General features: G+C 43.5%; 2 protein-coding genes across 3 annotated transcripts; one reads left to right on the top strand and one right to left on the bottom strand.

Annotated features, from left to right (window-relative positions):
• Positions 1 to 212: 212 nt before the first annotated feature.
• On the bottom strand, positions 213 to 2,641 carry si:dkey-56d12.4 (uncharacterized protein LOC799220 homolog). The gene is made up of 3 exons (XM_036965621.1): positions 2,552 to 2,641; positions 1,323 to 1,779; positions 213 to 1,120 (listed from the first exon to the last, which is right to left on the bottom strand). Exons 1-3 carry the CDS (start codon positions 2,556 to 2,558, stop codon positions 1,009 to 1,011), a joined length of 576 nt encoding a protein of 191 aa, XP_036821516.1. The 5' UTR covers positions 2,559 to 2,641; the 3' UTR covers positions 213 to 1,008.
• A 54-nt stretch (positions 2,642 to 2,695) lies between these two features.
• LOC110507661 (remodeling and spacing factor 1) lies at positions 2,696 to 19,905 on the top strand. 2 transcript variants are annotated; one of them, XM_021587790.2, is made up of 17 exons: positions 2,696 to 3,114; positions 4,235 to 4,326; positions 4,390 to 4,482; positions 7,781 to 7,986; positions 8,880 to 9,043; positions 9,198 to 10,728; positions 11,000 to 11,123; positions 11,272 to 11,469; positions 11,684 to 11,788; positions 11,867 to 11,946; positions 12,043 to 12,091; positions 12,189 to 12,292; positions 14,674 to 14,741; positions 17,027 to 17,198; positions 17,350 to 17,567; positions 17,693 to 17,863; positions 18,286 to 19,905. In XM_021587790.2, exons 1-17 carry the CDS (start codon positions 2,961 to 2,963, stop codon positions 18,780 to 18,782), a joined length of 4,026 nt encoding a protein of 1,341 aa, XP_021443465.2. In that variant the 5' UTR covers positions 2,696 to 2,960; the 3' UTR covers positions 18,783 to 19,905. The 2 variants fall into 2 exon arrangements, with proteins under 2 accessions (XP_021443465.2, XP_021443464.2); XM_021587789.2 differs by having other exon boundaries at positions 12,186 to 12,292.
• The last annotated feature ends 1,058 nt before the right edge of the window (positions 19,906 to 20,963 follow it).

The following is a 20,963-nucleotide window of genomic DNA, read 5'->3' as shown; positions in this document are numbered from 1 at the left end:
CTTTGTGTTTTTAAATAGTTATTATATTTTTTGCCTTGTAAAGCTGTCAGCTCTACTGTATCTAAGCATAACTCTGGGTTGTTTTTTTTGTCTTGCACAGTTCTCTTCATATGCACATTGACCTGATTTATATTGGCACAATTCTTCTTGGTGTCTTTCCTTGTACAGCTCTCTTCATACATGCTTATCTAATGTCTAAGGATAACACCTTATGATTGATGAATATTTTAATCGTACCTTGTATAGCTCTTTTTTTCATATGGCACTTCGTGAACTCATCTTGCACTTAGCAAATTACGGAGTTAATAAAAACATTATGAAACTCCACTTTGACCTTTTCTTTGATACTTACCATTTTGAAAAGAAGGATGAGGAGGCATGTCTAAAGTATTCAAAGGTGTTTTCAGTTTGATTCTGGGTTTGGTTTTCAAGGGCACAAATTAAGAAAAATTGTGTCACTTGACAAACATTTGTCTTCCCTCGTGGTCTTCCCTCGTGTTAGTGACATTTGTGTTGAAGAAAATGTATTTGAAGTAGATTTAAAAAGGCATAATAGCAGCACCTAGTGGATGCCTGTAATTATCAGGAACCGGCAAAATTACAGTAGATTTCAAATATAGGAGCAAATAATTCCGATTAAACTAATATATATATATATATATATATATATATATATATATATATACACATACATAGTATCTCAGGTGGATAAAATGATAGTGTTTAAAATTACATTTCAAATGCATGAACATTCTCACTGCTCATTCTGCATCCTCATGGATGATCTCACCCTGCATGTTAACAAGGGCTGCACAGATTCTAAGGACTTTGTCCATTTTGTGTGTCAGGTTGATGGGAACAGTCTGGAAGAGGATTTGAACACCTTGAGTCTGATAACTCTCTAAACATGTATATGCACATTAACTATCCTTCTTGTGCTTGCGACATCCTCGTCAGACAGCTGGCCTCCTTTCTGGGTGAAGGCTGGTATGGCAAGGTACCTTCCTCTCATACAGCAGATCTCGGATGGTGAAGCCCGTCAGCCATAACTTCATCGCGAGGCCTAAGGTATTCCAGGAAGCGAGAGTTTTGGGTGATGAACTTGTCACTGCATCTGCCTCTATATGCAGGAGAAATGAACATAATGAGTCCACATAGAGCAATGGCAACCAAATACTTGAGAGTATTGCTGGAATAATAGTGGCTGTTGGACTCCCATCTGGAATCGAGATGTTGTGCTTTCTGGAGAATGGTCTCAGAGCAGTGGATGATGCAAGTGGTGTTGGATAACTTCTCTTTGAAGCACTTCTGGATTGTCTAACCTCGGCTGCCATGGAATGTAGATCCTCATGAGCTCCTCCATTGTGTCAATCCTGTAGGAAAGGATTCTGCTCACTACTCCCTGGGACACAGCAAAGTGTTCAGCAAGATCACTGTGGAGTAGATTCAGCTTCATCAAGGTTATCAGTATTTGATCAGTGATATGCATTTTGAAGTTAGCCGTGTAGAATTTATGCAGAAATGCTACATGGTTAAAGAAAACACTTAGAGGTAGGCCAGTATACAACACAGAGCTAGTGTCATTCTTCAGGATGGTGTGGGTCAATGACTCTGCACCACCACATTGGGTTTGTTTGTGGCAGATGGGCTTGTTGACTGGTTCTCTTGACACATAGCTGTGATCAGTCAGTGCTGGAACCTCCCATTGAGTATCAGCATCTTTATGCTGCAGTGCCATTGGCACACTCAGATCAGACTCCGCATCACAATTGTCTTCATCTGTCAAACAAACATAAGAGACCACAAGTTTAACAAAGTAAGATACACAGACAGCCTACTGGTTATGGTTAGGTTAAAAGAAAGAAAACAATTTGAACATTTAATAATTTAGCTAGCTAGACATTTCATGAGCATCACCAGTGGCATGCCAGCAATGATGGGGATAATTATTGCATTGGTGAGATATTGTTAGTTATCCAACAACTTCTGTCTGACAATGTAGGGGATGAGCTAATTAGCTAGCAACAACATCAGATGGGCTGCCCCCAAGCTAAGTAAGTAAGCTAGGCAACAGTTAGCTAGCTACAGTATGTTAGGACTTAGGAATGGCTACCTACTTACTACTAACGTCTGCCTGATTCAGGATACCCTATATGTGACGATAGCTAGCGAGTAACGTTAGCAGCTAGCTACTGAACATGTATGTGTTAATGTACTGATGAGATGTCGCCTTCTGATCTGTACTGGAGCATCATAGCCCAGCCACTTCTCAGTGAAAGGATGCTCTTCAGTCGGCCTCTTGTCCACGAAGTGATAGGAACACACATAGGGTCGGTTTGGAGTTTTCTTTTTAAAAATGTTTATGTTTGGAGGTTTCTTCAAGTGCAATGCGCTGAGGCAAATCCGAAGAGACTCCTCGCCCTTAGGAGGCGGGTGCAAATCAAAAGGCGCCTCACAACTGTACTACCCTCTCAAAAATTGTTCGGTGGTCAAAACACTCCTGTTCCATGAACAGCTTCCGTTTCTGCCAGTTATTGTGGCATCCCCTTACCGATCATAAAATGCCTGTTTTTCGTGAGTCCATATTTGGGAAGTTGTAAGAAGCGACAGTGAGATATGTAACTAGCTAACTGTTGCCCGGAAGTGCTTAACCGGAAGTCAATCACACAAAAAAACTAAACAGACCCCGCCCATATTTCCGTTGAAAATAAGGTGAATAGACTGTACTCTACATGACTCGTACACCAACTAGCATTGTAAATGTTTAGTAATCGTACGGGCCTAGATAATGAACCACAATAACATTCTTGATGTCTGAAACTTGTGTCCCTGGGAGGAATACCTGGTCACAGAGCCCCCTCCTTCGTCTACCCATGATACGATACTTGGCGCGTTGAATTCTGGGCTCCTTTCTGTCCTCCCAAATCCGTTCATTCTCATCCTACTCCCCGGCTGGAAAAATGGCTGCTTCAGCGGCAGCGCAGGGCTCAAACCCCGGTCTCTGCCCCAGTTTCGCAGTGGTCTGCTCGTTCCTGGAGCGCTACGGACAAGCCCTGGACCTACCCGAACTCACCTTTCCGCAGATGGAGAGGTATCTCCGGGACACATCGACAGGTGGGAAGGGAGAGGAAGCGGGTCTCGGCATCATCATCACTGACTTTCTAGCTAGCTGGGTGGTCAGGGGGGAACAAGTACAGCTAGCTGGCTTAGGGGAGTTTCCACACACTGTGACATGTGCCTCGGTATAACTGGCTAATGTTACTGATTGATGTAACTAGATAGCTAGATGTATCGTTACTTAGCTATTTGTTAAGAAACTAGCCTGCTTGAATGACCAAACTAACTAGTTAGCTACCTTAATTTCGTTAGCTAGCGAACGTTAGCTATTAGGTGTACTTTTCCATCATGCTTGCCTGCCCATACTAGTGCAAGAAAAGTATACAACTCAGCCCCAGGTGTGTATGAGTAAATACTATTTGAATACAATCGGTGTCGTAAACAGTTGTCTAAATAGTCCGATAAAAACACTACTTGGCAGACTGTCCATTTCGCGCAGGCGCAATGCGTGATGTGTAGTCGAGTAACTTCATGCTAAACCAAGCTAACCTTCGTCAACACATCAGTGGCTATTAATTAATTCAAATAAAATTCCGCTGATTTCAAATTACTCAGGCTTTACATTTGTCACAGTTTATAATGACTTAAATCCTCCTTTGAGACAATGTTAGCTACTGGGGCTTTCTTGTCACGATTTAGCTAGCTAGTTATCTGGCTAGCTGTGTGTGGCGTACCTAGGCTAGTATGTGCTAACGTTTTAGTATCTGTAGGAAAGATGTTGTTACAAGTTAGCCAGTTAGTTAACTGTCTGTAGACTGCCGTGATAACGTTGTTTGCTCTTTCCACATTTCCTTCATTGTTCACCAAACACATCGTCGTGTTTTTTTATTAATGCAAAAAATGACAATGAATCACAGTTGTTGATCTTACCTCCACGCCTGCTACTGTTACTGCTAGATATTTGAGGATAATTCTAAAAAAGTGTGAATCAATGTGAATTGCACAGACAGTCAGAATACCAGAAGGAGAATGTTGAGTTAAAAAAAAAACACTGCACAATGGGTGTTGTAAAAGTGATTAGTGTTATACTAGCTGGTGTTATGACAGTGTACTTAGTTTTATATCAAACTAATGTATTAACTCATGTATTATTTCTCTCTGTGTGTATCTCTCTCAGTTCCCAAGCCACTAGTGGAGCTGCATGTCAAGCTGCTGCGGAAGCTTGGCAAGTCTGTGTCTGCAGACAAGTGGGAGAGGTACCTGGCTAAGGTAAGCTGTGCTTGGTGTGTGCTTAGTGTGTACACCTGTAATGACTGTATATTTGTCATCTAGGTATGCCAGGACATCAACAGTAGCTGGGCCTGGGAGCTGGAACACAAGGGCTACCAGGACATGAGCATGGAGTGCAAAACCAGCATCCTCAAAGTAAGACACACACACACATGCAGACTATCACACTAACATACCAGACGACCTCCTTACCTCCTCTGTGATATCTACTGTTATGTATGAACAGTATATTGATCATATACAGTGCCTTCAGAAAGTATTCATACCCCTTGACTTTTTACACGTTGTTGTGTTACAGCCTAAATGTAAAATGTAAGACTTTGTGTCACCGATTTACACAATACCCTATAATGTCAAAGTGGAATAATCTTTTTAGAAATGTTTACAAATTAATAAAACATTTCAAGCTTAAATATCTTGAGTCAGTAAGTATTCAACCCCTTTGTTAACAAGTCAGATATTAAGTTGCATGGACTAACTCTGTGTGTAATAATAGTCATCGTGTTAAACACTATCATCTCTGAACCCCACAAATAAAATTATTTGTAACGTCCCTCAGCCGAGCAGTGAATTTCAAACACAGATTCAACGATGAAAACTGCAAAGAAGGGCACCTATTGGTAGATGGATACATATATCTTTTTTAAAGCAGACACTGAATATCCATTTGAGCATGGTGAAGCTATTAATTACAATTTGGATGGTGTATCAGTACACCCAGTTACTACAAAAATTGACGGAGAGTAAGGAAATCGCGCAGGGATTTCACCATGAGGCCAATGGTGATTTTAAACCACTTACAGAGATAGCTGTGATAGGAGAAAGCTGAGGATAGATCAACAACATTGTAGTTACTCCACAGTACAAACCTAAATGACATAGTGAAAAGGATGCCTGTACAGAATAAAAATATTCCAAAACATGTATCCTGTTTGCAATAAGGCATGAAAGTGATACTGAAAAAAATTACTTACGTTTTTGTCTGGAATACAAAGCACTATGTTTGGGGTAAATCCAACACATCACTGTACCACTCTTCATATTTTCAACCATGGTGGTGGCTGCATCATCTTATGGTTATGCTTGTCATCGGCAAGGACTAGGGAGCTTTTTAGGATAAAAAGAAAAGGAATAGAGCTAAGCATAGGCAAAGTCCTAGAGGAAAACCTGGTTCAGTCTGCTTTCCAACAGACACTGGGCGACAAATCCACCTTTCAGCCGGACAATAACCTAAACACAAGGCCAATTATACACTGGAGTTACTTTTTATTTTATTTATTTTTATTTAACCTTTATTTGACTAGGCAAGTCAGTTAAGAACAAATTCTTATTTACAATGGCGGCCTACCAAAAGGCCTCCTGCGGGGACAGGGGCCTGGGATTAAAAAAATAAATGCAATATAAATATAGGACAAACACACATCACAACAAGAGACACACAACATAAAGGGAGACAGACCTAAGACAACAACATAAGGCAGCAACACATGACCTCACAGCATGGTAGTAACACAACATGACAACAACATGGTAGCAGCATAAAAACATGGCACAAACATTATTGGGAAAAGTCAAGAGCACAAATGTCAAGAAGGTAGAGACAACAATACATCATACCACACAACCACAACTGTTACGAGTGTCCATGGTTGAGTCTTTGAATTAAGAGATTGAGATAAAACTGTCCAGTTTGAGTGTTTGTTGTTGCTCGTTCCAGTCGCTAGCTGCGGCGAACTGAAAAGAGGAGTGACCCAGGGATGTGTGTGCTTTGGGGACCTTTAACAGAATGTGACTGGCAGAACAGGTGTTGTATGTGGAGGATGAGGGCTGCAGTAGGTATCTCAGATAGTGGGTAGTGAGGCCTATGAGGGTTTTATAAATAAGCATCAACCAGTGGGTCTTGCGACGGGTATACAGAGATGACCAGTTTACAGAGGAGTATAGAGTGCTGTGATGTGTCCTATAAGGAGCATTGGTGGCAAATCTGATGGAAGAATGGTAAAGAACATCTAGCCGCTCCAGAGCACCTTTACCTGCTGATCTATAAATTACATCTCTGTAATCTAGCATGGGTAGGATGGTCATCTGAATCAGGGTTAGTTTGGCAGCTGGGGTGAAAGAGGAGCGATTACGATAGAGGAATCAGCTGAGTATAAGACTGTATCATCTGCATATAAATGGATGAGAGAGCTTCCTACTGCCTGAACTATGTTGTTGATGTAAATTGAGAAGATAGTGGGGCCTAGGATTGAGCCTTGGGGTACTCCCTTGGTGACAGGCAGTGGCTGAGACAGCAGATGTTCTGACTTTATACACTGCACTCTTTGAGAGAGCTAGTTAGCAAACCAGGCCAAAGACCCCTCAGACACCAATACTCCTTAGCCGGCCCGCTAGAATGGAATGGTCTACCGTATCAAAAGCTTTGGCCAAGTCAATAAAAATAGCAGCACATTATTGCTTAGAATCAAGGACAATGGTGGCGTCATTGAGGATCTTTTAAGGTTGCAGTGACACATCCATAACCTGAGTGGAAACCAGATTGCATACCCGAGAGAATACTATAGACATCAAGAAAGCCAGTCAGTTGATTATTGACAAGTTTTTACAACACTTTTGATAAACAGGGCAAATAGAAATAGGTCTATAACAGCTAGGACCAGCTTGATCTCCCCCTTTAAATAAAGGACAAACAGTGGCTGCCTTCCAAGCATTGGTAACCTCCCCAGGAAGGAGAGAGAGGCTTGGCGATGATAGGGGCAGCAGCCTTAAAGAAGAAAGGGTGTAAACCATCTGACCCAGACGTTTTTTGGGGTCAAGTTTAAGGAGCTCCTTTAGCACCTAGGACTCAGTGACTGCCTGCAAGGAGTAACTTTGTAGCGGGCCAGGGGAAAAATGGAAAAGCATCGGGGATAGTCGCATTAGAAGGGGTGGGAGATGAGAAAATGTTGGCCAGGCAAGGAGGCATGGCTGAGTCAAATACTTACCAAGACGACATTGAATGTTCCTGAGTGGCCGAGTTACAGTTTTGACTTAAATTGTATTAAACATATATGACAAGACTTGAAAATGCCTGTCTAGCAATGATCACCAACCAACTTGACAGGGCTTGAATAATTTAAAAAATAGTAAAGGGCAAATATTGTACAACCGAGGTTTGCAAAGCTCTTAGAGACTTACCCAGAAAGACCCACCGCTGTAATCGCTGCCCCAGGTGATTCTAACATATTTATTTTCCATTAATCATTTATTTACTTTGAAATTAAGAGTATTTTGTGTAGATCGTTGACAATAAATTCCAATGAAATTCATTTTAATCCCACTTGGTTACAACAAAATGTGGAAAAAGTAAAGGGGTTTGAATACTTTCTGAAGGCAATGTACTGTCTTCTTCTCTTTCTCTGTCTGACCGTCTCTCTCTAACCCCCGACCCCAGTACCTGTGTGAGATCCAGTTTGATGACAACCTGAAGTTCAAGACGTTGGTGAACGAGGAGGAGGCGGAGGCGATGAGGCTGCAGCCGTTGGGCAGAGACAGACAGGGCCTGATGTACTGGCTGCAGACTGACGCCCAACACAACATCCGACTGTACACAGAGGAACAGGACGACTGGGACGGATCCACCTGGAGCTGTATCGTCAGGTAATGATGCATGGATGGATATATTTTTTGTAACCCTAGTCGGAGCATCTGAGAAGAGAGAAAGGGTGTATGTACAGTGCTGTGAAAAAGTATTCGCCCCCTACTTTTGCATATTGTTGATTCTGAATGTTATTAGATCTTCAACCTAAACCTAATAATAGATAAAAGGGAACCTGAGTGAACAAATAACACAACAATGACATATTTATTTCATAAACAAAGTTATGCAACACCCAATGCCCCCGTGTGAAAAAGTAATTTCCCCCTTACACTCAATAACTGGATGGCCTAACATTCTTCTGTAGAATTCTCTGATAATAGAAGGAACCATGAACTCTGCTCTGTATCGGAGAATTCTACAGGAGAATGTTAGGCCATCCGTCTGAGCTGAAGCGCAGCTGGGTCATGCAGCATGACAATGATCCAAAACACACAATCAAGTCTACATGAAAATGGTTGAAAAGCAACACATTCAAAGTCCAGACCTAATCCCAATTGAGATGTTGTGGCAGGACTTGAAACGAGCAGTTCATTTTTCAAAACCCACAAATGTCGCTGAGTTAAAGCAGTTCTGCATACAAGAGTGGGCCAAAATTCCTCCACAGCAATGTGGGAGACTGATCAACAACTACAGGAAGCATTTGGTTGCAGTCATTACAGCTAAAGGTGGCACAACCAGTTATTGAGTGCAACTACTTTGTTAATTAAATAAATTAAGTAAGTATACATTTTTGGGGTTATTAGTAAACTCAGGTTCCCTTTATCTAGTATTAGGTTTTGGTTGAAGATCTGATAACATTCAGTATCAAAAATATGCAAAAATTGAGAATGTCAGAAAGGGGCAAATGCGTTTTTATGGCACCGTATGTTCAGAATGTTCTGTTTGTCTTCAGAACCCGGAATGACTTAGCCGATGCTTTGGACCTCCTGAAGACCCAGCTGGATCCAGAACACAAGGAGAAAGAGGAAGGAGAGACGGAGAAAGAGATGGACAGAGAGAAGGGAGGATCCAACTGTGCCACACCTGTGGAGAGGGGGATAAGAGGCCAGGAGGAGGGTAAGGGTTCTTTTGTTACCTTTTAATATGATGGTGTAGTTAGTAGTAACATGATCATGTGGTCACTACTGCTCTATTATAATTGTGTTATTAAGAATGAATGTTGGAACCAGAGCTGCAATGCTGCAATCAACATGTGTGGTGATTTTTCAAGGTGAAGCTGGAGGAGAGGTAAAGGTGGAGGAAGAGGAAGCGGCAAGACAGATGTGGAAGGCTGAGGAAGACAAGAAGAAGAGTAAAGAGAGAGGGAAGAATGAGGAAGATGAGGAAAAGCGAGAAAAGAGTAGATCATCTTCCTACCCAGAGTCCACTAATACGGACGTCAACATGGCGTCTTTAGCAGAGAAGGAAACCCCAACCAAGCTTGCACCGGTAGTCTCAGTGAAGGAGGAAAACATTGCAGTTGAGATGAAGGAAGAAAGGGAGAAGGAAAAACCAGGTGAGAAAGAAGAGGGAGAGAAACAGAGCGGGAGGAAGGAGGAGAGGTCAGAAGTGATTGACAACAGAGTGAGCACCATCACCGCACTGGTCAAAGAGGAACCCCAAACGCTTAGCAACTCCCCAAGCAATGCTGTCTCTGTCGTCATGGTGCCTATCTCGGCAACGATGAAACAGGAAGTTCCTCCTGTGAAGGAGGAAGCGGAGAGGGCGCTGAGGACCGATCAGCAGGCCAAGATACCACTGAAGAAGAGAGAGCTCTTTGGCGCCAACCGTCACCATAGCAACACACATCACAACAACAACAACAATGACATGCACAGCAACCATCACAACAACAACAGCCATAGCAGCAGTACTAGCAGTAGCATCATCGTCCGTAACCCTTCAGTAACACATACCAAGGAGGAGCAGCTGGGGAGGCAGTCAACTCCTGATGGGGGCCTGGCAGTCCCAATGCCAGAGGAGCTGACCAATGGGGGGGCTCCCCTAAACGGGCTTGGAGGGCTCATAAGGGGTATATGTCATGTGGGGGTCATTTGCAGGCCGGCGTCGCAGCAACAAGATAGCGGATCGGTCTGTACGGAGAGAACCAGACTAGGGTCAGAGGAGGGGAAGGAGAGGGCCAGAGCTCCAGACAAGGAGAGGAGCAGGCAGTCAGTCCTGGTGAGGAAGAGTCCTGGCTGGGGAGAGACTGGAGCCCCATCACCCCTGGAGCCTAGAGGACAGGAGAGACAGGCAGGAGGAGAGGAGAGGGAAGGAGAGAGAGCGAGGAACGAGCAAGGAGAGAGATCGAGGGAGAGGTTAGGAGAGGATGGAAGAGAGAAAGCGAGGGAGAATTTACATGGAGACCAGTCTGGAGAGAGGGATGACAACCCAAAAGAGAAAAAGACTAACCTCCATGTGGAGAAAAGCGAGGGATGCCATGGAACAGAGGAAGAGGAGAAGAAGAAGAGTACCTCAGGAGAGAAGGAGCAGGAGTCAGAGAGAAGCCAGACTGTAGAAGGACAGGTGGACCAGGGAGAGGCCCTCAACACAGACACACCAGCCCATGCTGGGGTGAAAGGTGCTGGGCATGGAGCAACAGACCGGCCGGGTCCCCTGGAAGCCTCCTCTGAGCTGCAGAAAGAAGGGATCAGGCTGAAGATAAAGATCCCTCCCAACCAGAGGAGAGAGAACGTGCGAGAGCAGAAGGGGGAGGAGCAGGGAGATGGGAGGTCTCTGCGGAGATCGGCTCGGATATGCAGGTAAGGTCCATGATAGAATCTCTTCCCATTTCTTTCATCACAATAACTGAGGTGACAATTTATCATGTAGAGCTGAATAATAGATACAATATTCTGATTTATTATCATGCTCTCACTCATCGCCGCCGTGCTGGCTGGCTCATAGGGCAGCAACAAAGGCTCTCCACTTCTTTGGCCATCTTCTCCAACTGTGCCCCAGTTCTGCTGGTATTGTTGGAGCTGTCTCCATTGTGCTGTAATTTGATATTTTACTGATCAACCCTACCTACAGACCCAGCCCAAACAAGGTGGAGAGGCAAGACACACCCCCAGGGGTGAGGGAGGAAGAAGAAGAGAAGACTGCTCAATGGCAAAAGAAGAGAGAAAACCCTGAGGGACAAAGCAGGACTGTAAAGGTAACTACTTTGTTTTAAAAGTTAATTTACTCATAAGTGATCTAGGAATAATTCATTTGTATGAATGTGAAAATGATCATAGCCAAGAAAATGTTGGTTATCAAGGTGATTGATTGTAAATGTGTGTTTTGTGTGTGTGTGTCTACAGAGCAGACGACGACAACGAGGCGCCCGCTGGTCAAATACTCGAGCGAAGCGATGCAAACCGAATGAGGGAGGGGAGGAGGAGGAGGAGGAGAGAGGGGGTGGGGGAAGTGGTTGTGACTCAGATGACTCTAGCCAATCAGAGGAGACGCCTAATGAAGATCCCTGCAGCCACTGTGGACTCCCAAACCACCCCGAACTGGTGAGAAGTGTGTGTGTTTGGAGTACATTGTGTTTTTTGTTTCTTTACATCTTGGCATCCGTATGACTTATGAAATATTGTGCTTTACTGTGAAGCCAGAAACGGCGTGTGTTTAAACTGTTTCCCTTCTGCAGAGCACTATCTATTCTTGATTTCATGAGTTTTACACCAAACACCTGAATGTGTGCACAACCTGTGTGTTTCTCTGCTGCAGATCCTGCTGTGTGATTCATGTGATAGTGGTTACCACACCGCCTGTCTCAGACCCCCTCTCATGGTCATACCTGAGGGAGAATGGTTCTGCCCGCCCTGCCAACACGTAAGTGAGAGAGAGAGCGAGAGAGAGAGAGAGTGTGCGCGTGCGTGCATGTATTAACACTGCCCCTGGTCTCTGTAGAAGCTGCTGTGTGACAGACTAGAGGAGCAGCTGCAGAATTTGGATTGCGCTATGAAGAAAAGAGACCGAGCTGAGAGGAGGTAACACACACCACACACACTCAATCTCACACAGTCTCACTCAAACACTGTCACACACACTGAAATGGTTGTGTAATTCCTGTTTTTTCTCTGTAGGAGGGAGCGTCTGGTGTATGTGGGAATCAGTGTGGAGAACATCATTCCTGTAAGTACACACACAATTAGGGACATTTTGTCTAGAAGGCCAAATGTGCATAAAATAAATGATCATAATCTGAATTTGTGTGTTGTGTTTCTAGCAGGAAGGGGAGGAAGAAGAGGAGAAACAGGCAAAAAAGAAAGATGCAAAAAATACCAAAAATCTGGGAAGGAGGTCTACCAGAACCAGGAAGTGTATCAGCTACAGGTGTGTGTGTGTGTGTGTGTGTGTGAGAGAACGAGAAGTGACGGCACAGCTCAAATAAAATAGGTAAGTCACATGTTGTCATGGTGACAATCCCATCTCATAGTGTGCGTGTGTGCCAGGGTTTTGGCCAAGGAAAAATAAATAAATTAAAGCCACTAAATAAAATTGTTACCTGCCAAATTGACCGGGAGAAAAAACCATCCCATTGTCAAATTTAGTGGAATTCGTTGATGGAACTACATTTGACCGTCATGCTTATTGGTCTAGGTTAATTTGCTAAATTTGGTGGAATTAAATTGGGGCGTGTGTATTTGTTAGTCATCACACATCTTATTTATCACATGCACACAGCCTACAGAGCCTATTATGAGCAGAATATAACTTGTCAAACTTGTTGCTGGAGTGAAACATTTCATTCTAAATGCAATTGGGTGATAAACAGTTTTGATGGCCACGATTATAGAGCTATAATTATTTATTTTTCTCAACTGATAATTGAAGCTCGCCTCCCATTCGCCATTCCATTGCATAGGCTATGGTAGGTAGGCTATCAGCGCGTCACTCACTAATTTGCAATGTGAGCTGGAGGCAGTATGCATTTTGAAAACATACTAAATTGTTAAAAACCAATGTGTTTTACTTCATATTATGAGGCATGTCTTACCTTGCTTCAAATTAGCCTTCGCAAAATCCCACCATAGAAACGTGGAAGGAATTATTTTAGAAAGACTTCCTCATTGAAACCAGCATTTCTCTTTTGTTCTATTGGTTTTTAGCGACCAATCCTAGTTGCATCTTTAGATTCCCCTTCATTCTAAGTTTCTAACAGAGATGTTTATCTCTGTCACATATGGAGCCGCTCGCATCAGGTGCATTGTATAGAATTGCATTTTGGCAAATGTTTGAACATTATTAAGCACCGTTGGTAGACGACTTCATGGGTTACGCAACCAATGTATATGGATCTGGTCAATTTCTCAAATGGCTGGTAAATTAAAATCTTCCCTGTCACGTTGTCCCAATGACAGTATAAATGAATGGTAAAAATATCATTTATATTGCTGCTCTTGGTTTTCACAAGATTGGAGCATGGCGTATGTAGCTTGTTGATGATACAGCCCGGGATCAACCGGTGTCTGTAGTGACGCCTCTAGTACTGAGATGCAGTGCCTTAGACCGCTGCGCCACTCGGGATATGGAATTAAAATATTGAAGGATAGGCTACAAAGACCAAGAGGTAGGCTGCTACTTAATATTCTGAATGGAATTGTTGTTATTTGTAGGATGAGAGCACATGCACTGCAGCCTCAGTTAGTCTAGCTAGCTAACGTTAGCTAGCTTAACTAGCTTCTTACAGGTTTGATGCAGTCAAGACAGGTACTAGGTAATCATATTTGATGATAAACCTAGCTATGGCAGCTATATATGGCAAAGGTAAAGGGGATACCTAGTCAGTTGCACAACTGAATGCATTCAACCAAAATGTGTCTTCTCCATTTCACCCAACCCCTCTGAATCAGAGAGGTGCGGGGGTGCTGCCTTAATCAACGTCATCGGCGCCTGGGGAGCAGTTGCTGGTTAACTGCCTTGCACAAGGGCAGAATGGAAGATTTTTCCTGGCCCAACGCTCTTAACCACTAGGCTACCCACCGCCCATAGTCTACTATAGCGCGAGTCGACTTGGTTGGTTGCTCTTTCCCTCCCTTCTCCCTGTGTCACTCACAGTATTGCCTCTCCCGCGTCTGCTAGAGCGGCACCTTTTCCCGTCCTCTCAAGCTTTATCAGCTCAGGGTTAATAAAATCGCTTGAAAAATGACTTTTCTGCTGCTTCCCTCACTCTGATCATACCGGGTCTGGATCCAACCAGGTCTATACGTAACGGGTCTAGTTGTCCTCGGGCCTGAACAGAACGGGTTTTTATATTTAAAAAATGTATTTATGCATATTGGGTCCGGGTGGGAAAGCCCCAGGTCCATTTCGGAATGGGTCCAACTTTTTGGACCCGTCAGGAAATCTAGTGTGAGCTACTCCAGGAAGTGATGTTGCAGGCTAGCTCAGTGCTGCCCCCTCTCATTGAGTAACTCAAGATGAAGGCCGTCCGGGGTACTGCAGGCTGCAATTAGCAACTAAATTATTCTTCTAACTTCTTCTATGCACGATTTTAAAACATCTGGTGTATTAAAAGCAATTATTGGTACCATGATTGTCTTCCCAAAAAAATGTGTATGAAGATTGCCATTATTCCATTCAGTATTATGGGGGATCCTGTTTTCTACTAACAATGCGTGCAGTACCGCGGTCGGCCTTGAATTCCTGTGGCTTCCCCCTGCGTTGTCCGGCTCCACATGTTCCTAACGTAAACCCTGGTGTGTGTGTTCCAGGTTTGATGACTTTGATGACGCCATTGATGAAGCGATAGAGGAAGACGTCAGAGATGCTGATGGAGGAGGTGAGAAATATAGAGGAGAGAGAAAGGGAATGAGTGTGTACACTGAGGACTGAATGGCTCTCAAATGGCACCGTATTCCCTATATCAGGGATCATCCACTAGATTCAGCCAAGGGCTGATTTTTCTTTTTTTTCTTGAGCGGATGGTCGGGGGGGGGGCATCATTTCAAAACTTGCTTGCGTTTGTATACATTCATGTGTCTCTATTATGCGTGGGAAAATATTATTATTTATTTTTGGGGGCAAAGGAAACTTGGAGGAACAAATAAAATCACCCATGGGCCAAATCCGGGATGCCAGTTGGGGAACCCTGCCCTATATAGTTGCACTACTTTTGACCAGAGCTCTAAGGGTCCTGGTCAATAGTAGTGCACTATGTAGGGAATATGGTGTCATTTTGGATGCATCCAAAATGAGGAACAAGATGCAAACAAGGGTTTAGATTAGAGGTCGACCGATTTATAATTTTTCAACGCCGATACAGATTATTGGAGGACCAAAAAAAGCCGATACCGATTCATTGGCTGATTTTTATGTATTTATTTGTAATAATGACAATTACAACAATACTGAATGAACACTTATTTTAACTTAATATAATACATCAATAAAATAAATTTAGCCTCAAATAAATAATGAAACATGTTCAATTTGGTTTAAATAATGCAAAAACAAAGTGTTGGAGAAGAAAGTAAAAGTGCAATATGTTCCATGTAAGAAAGCTAACGTTTAAATTCCTTGCTCAGAACATGAGAACATATGAAAGCTGGTGCTTCCTTTTAACATGAGTCTTCAATATTCCCAGGTAATAAGTTTTAGGTTGTAGTTATTATAGGAATTATAGGACTATTTCTCTCTATACGATTTGGATTTCATATACCTTTGACTATTGGATGTTCTTATAGGCACTTTAGTATTGCCAGTGTAACAGTATAGCTTCCGTCCCTCTCCTCGCCCCTACCTGGGCTCGAACCAGGAACACATCGACAACAGCCACCCTCGAAGCAGCGTTACCCATGCAGAGCAAGGGGAACAACTACTGCAAGTCTCAGAGCGAGTGACATTTGAAACGCTATTAGCGCGCACCCCGCTAACTAGCTAGTCATTTCACATCGGTTACACAAGCCTAATCTCGGGAGATGATAGGCTTGAAGTCATAAACAGCTCAATGCTTGAAGCACAACGAAGAGCTGCTGGCAAAATGCACGACAGTGCTGTTTGAATGAATGCTTACGAGCCAGCTGGTGCCTACCATCGCTCAGTCAGACTGCTCTATCAAATCATAGACTTAATTATAACATAATAACACACAAATACAAGCCTTAGGTCATTAATATGGTCGAATCTGGAAACTATCATCTCGAAAACAAGACGTTTATTCTTTCAGTGAAATACGGAACCGTTCGGTATTTTATCTAACGGGTGGCATCCATCAGTCTAAATATTCCTGTTACATTGCACAACCTTCAATGTTATGTCATAATTACGTAAAATTCTGGCAAATTAGGCGGCCCAAACTGTTGCATATACCCTGACTCTGCGTACAATGAACGCAAGAGAAGTGACACAATTTCACCTGGTTAATATTGCCTGCTAACCTGGATTTCTTTTAGCTAAATATGCAGGTTTAAAAATATATACTTCTGTGTATTGATTTTAAAAAAAGGCATTGATGTTTATGGTTAGGTACACATTGGAGCAAGGACAGTCCTTTTCGCGAATACGCATCGATTATATGCAACGCAGGACACGCTAGATAAACTAGTAATACCATCAACCATGTGTAGTTAACTAGTGATTTATGATTGATTGTTTTTTATAAGATACGTTTAATGCTATCTAGCAACTTACCTTGGCTTACTGCATTCGCGTAACAGGCAGGCTCCTCGTGGAGTGCAACGAGAGAGAGGCAGGTCGTTAGAGCGTTGGACTAGTAACTGAAAGGTTGCAAGATTGAATCCCCGAGCTGACAAGGTCAAAATCTGTTGTTCTGCCCCTGAACAAGGCAGTTAACCCACCGTTCCTAGGCCGTCATTGAAAATAAGAATGTGTTCTTAACTGACTTGCCTAGTTAAATAAAGATTAAATAAAGGTGTACATTTTTTATTTTTTTTTAAATCGCCCAAATCGGTGTCCAAAAATACCGATTTCCGATTATGAAAACTTGAAATCGGCCCTAATTAATCTGCAATTCCGATTTAATCGGGCGACCTATAGTTTAGATGACAGAATAGTGGCCTGCCTGTGTTCCTGTTGTTGTGTGTAACCCTGTGGTCCTGTGTGTAGGAGTGGGGCGGGATAAGGACATTGCCACCATATCGGAGGAGGGGAAGGAGAAACGAGGACCAACCACAGCTCAGGCCCCTCCCACCAGGAGCAGGAAGAGGCGGAGACTTAACGACCTGGAGAGCGACAGCACGGCTGCAGAGAGTGAGGAGGAGTTTCAGCTCAGCGCCAGGTGCGTTTGTCTCTGACTGGCCTTAAGTCAGTCCTAGTAATTCCGTGGATATGTGTGTGTGTGGGTGCTACGCATTGGAGCTACCCCCCATATTGTAAAGTCATTTTTTGTTTGAACACTATAAATGCAAACTTTTAACTTGTGTCTGTAGTACGGAGGAGGAGTTTGTAGCGTCAGGTGATGAGGAAGCAGCCAGTGATGTGGACAGCTTTGCCAGTGACCCGGGCTTCGTAAGCCAGTCTACACGGGCACAGAGACGGGCACCTAAACAGAGAACAACCAGGACCTCAGCAAAGTGCAAGAAACCCCCCCGCAGACGGAGGAGAGGATGGGGGGAGGAGGAGAGTGAAGATGAGGAGGAAGAGATAGGTGAGTAAGGCTTGGAATATGAGTTGGGAAAAGATGACACACATGCACAAATCCAGGTTTGGTGCTGGAGGTTAAAGAACATGTTCAGTTGAAAGTCAAATAAAACTCTCTTTGTCTCTCTGCAGAGACCAGTGATTTGAGTGACAGCGATGAGGACAGGAAGAGGTGTGGTTTAAGGCGGGGCCGGAAGCGGGAGGTGAACTACCGCGAGACGTCGGAATCTGAGGGTTCCCAGGCAACCACTAATAAGGACAAGGCCAAATCCGGCCGTCGTCTCTCCAGCTCAAACAGCGATGGTCAGTTACTATGGTTACCATCCCTGCCCCAAATTAGGGAGGTCCATGTGGAACTTGACAGACTGTCATTTAGTGAATGTAAACAATTCATAACCAACCCGCATTCAGACACTAGCGGCAAAAAAACGCTTCTGCAAGTGAAAGCGTGCCGATAATGTTCCACCCCTCCCCCTCCTAAATTTAAACCATTCTAAACCGACCACTGTCCCTAAACCAACATTTTCTGGTTGGCTGGATGAAGCGGAAAACACGTCACCAGATGCAGAGAAAATAGAGCCGTTTTAAATTTTTCACCACTTCCACGGCAACTTTGGCCATCGATTCCATTGCGCCGGGCAAAGGAACGTTTTTCCCGCTAGTGTCTGAATGCGGGGTTAACTCCTGCTGATGTCTGAATCCGCCGCTCGCTCCCTCTATTTCAGAATCCTCCCATTCGAGAGAGTCTGAGGAGGAAGAAAAGAGGGGAAAGAGGTGGAGAGAAGAGGTGGAGGAGACTAGAACAAGGGGAAAGAAGAGGGGAGGAGAGAAGATGGGCAGAGGGAAGCGGAGAGAGGTGTTGATAGAACAGCGGAGGAAACATCTAGCTATGCTGAAGAAATGCAGACCCTCCACCAAAGATAATGAGGATGATAATGGGGAATCGGAGTCGTCATCCGAGGAAGATCGTCCTATCCGCAAACGACTGAACCGCATCGACTCTGATGAAGAGGGAAAAAATAAGGAGGAGGATGAAGAGGAGAAGAAGCTGAGAAAGACGTTGTCAAAAGACAAGGAATCAAACAGCCCTAACAGACAGCAGGCCTCTAGAGGCTCAATGAAGCCTGGGGCTGTGAGTGCAGCCTTACCCAGGGACAGAGCAGCCAGAGCTGGACAGAACAGGTCTAACAGCCCCCCACCTCCTGACCAGTCAGACGCATGATGACATACAGACTGTTACTTTTAGTTATTTTTTTTACACTTTCTTGCCTTTCACCAATGACTTTTCTCATTACCTCATCATCCCTCCTTCCGTTTCTCCTTCCCCTCCTCCCTAAACAGGATGAGTAACTACTGGACCAAATGCACTAGCACCATCCAACACGCAGACACACAACACAATACACAGCCAGAGGGTGAAGGACTGTCCTGACCTCCACCAGACAGACACCCGCCTTAGCTGTTCTGGACTGTACATAGATGCTCTCTCTGCTCGGCTGCTGATCCTGTAAAATGCTAGATGTTCCCTTCTCTATTCTGTCTACTTGTAAAATAGTGTTCTATATTCCATGAAGGAGAGAGTGAATGGACTGGAGTGTTTAATTATCCCAAAAAAAGAGAGTTGGATGTTTTAAACCAATGGAAGAGCTGCTCCTGTTCTGCTGTGAACCAGGAAGATAACGACTAGAAAGAGATTCATACAGGCTGATTCATCTCAAATGGCACTTTGCAGATTTGACCACAGTTACAACTACAGTTCTGGATACAGTTGTAGTTATAGCTACAGTACACTGGGGGCTGGCAGATGGACACTGGCAAACCTAGCTATGTTCAGTAAATCAATTCACTGTTGGTTGTTATGTGTTAGTTGAAGTGTACCTCCTCTCACTCAGTGAGGACTGAATCATTTCTCCACAATAGTCTACAACTCTTCAGTCCAGTCAAAACATTCTACATCATACTACTATTTGAGAGGATGGGGGCATACTCATTAGTCAGAAAAAGGACTGAAACAGGGAGACCTACCTGAACTTGCTAAATGTTTTGCTGCTGTGTGCCCTAATGAATATGGCCCCAGGTGTGAATGCTGTATCTGGCCCTCAGTCCACTGTCTGTTTTTATCATAAGAGTTCTATCTGAACTGCTTGTAGATTCTATCATTCTAGCTCACTTGTTCTTATGTTGGTTTCTCCCCCCCCAAAATATAAAATCTTTTGAGATGTTCAGTCTGAAAAAAAAAAATCACCCAGTTTTTCATCCAGTGTATGTACAGTATGTTTATAGTTGGTGCTGTAACATAGGTGTTTTATAAGTTATTAAAAACCAATATTCAAGCATCTCACAAATGCACTTTGTCTGCTTTTGAAATCTTTTACTATACAAAGATTGACTACACAGTGGACCCATGCAATGGGATGATGACATGTTCATTGACTGACACAATTGGTATGTTTTTGTTTGCTTGTTATACCAATATAACCACACAATCAGTGAGTACTTCCTACGGCAGGGTGCCACGACTGGCGGTCCACGGGCCAGTGATTTAATTTGGCCCCCAAATCAGCTCCAAGTGACTTTTTTTTGGAAATCAGTTCCCAAGTATTCCCATTTATAATATACATGTGATCTTAAACAAATGTAAGCTAGGTTTGAAATTGTTTTAGTCATCTCTGTTTGGGCTTCTTGCAGTCTACAAATTATTTGTAATTATGTTCTAGTTGATGATCCCTATCCTACAGTAGTGATTTATCAGATAAAAACTAGTGTGTGTATGTATAGGCTATCAGGAGTCCATGAAACCTGTTGCCATCTCCTTGGCTCAATGGTAGTCTTTGTATGTGCCCCAAAATGGCAGCCTATTCCCGATTAGTAGGGCTCAAGTAAAAAGTAGTGCACTATATAGGAAATAGAAGTGCCTTCATCTTCCTGGTTTAAGATCTCAGGTGTTGAACATGCAGCTTTCTACAGTGTTCCTGTGGAGGAGTGGTTGTCTCTGGTCTGGCAGGACTGTGTTGCTGTTACCATGGCCATAGGTAGTGGTACTGTGAGGTACCTGGGTTCTATACTTTGAACTGGTACATATTTGACTTAACGGCCTGTCCACCTGGTGCAGTTTGCTAAATCTAGAATAAGAATGTGCAAACGTGTTAGTAAACCAAATAGTATGGTTTAAACGTTGGACAAATGAACCAAAGGTTGAGAAATGGTATGGGGCCCATGGTAAATAGCCTACTATTGTGGTCACTCCACCAATGTATACTACTCATGGCAGACAACATACAGTACCTCCAATTTGAGCCTGTTCGCAATGGCCCCAGATTTCCTTGGGCTATTTAAGTTCTTATCGAACGTTCCACTCCCTGTACTCCATGTCATGTGCCAAAATGTTTGGCAATGGCAAGGA

The sequence above is a fragment of the Oncorhynchus mykiss genome, chromosome 27 (genome assembly GCF_013265735.2).
Source record: "Oncorhynchus mykiss isolate Arlee chromosome 27, USDA_OmykA_1.1, whole genome shotgun sequence".
NCBI classification, from domain to species: Eukaryota; Metazoa; Chordata; class Actinopteri; order Salmoniformes; family Salmonidae; genus Oncorhynchus; species Oncorhynchus mykiss.
Note: the sequence above shows the minus strand (reverse complement) of the source record. Positions and strands in the feature narration are given on the sequence as shown.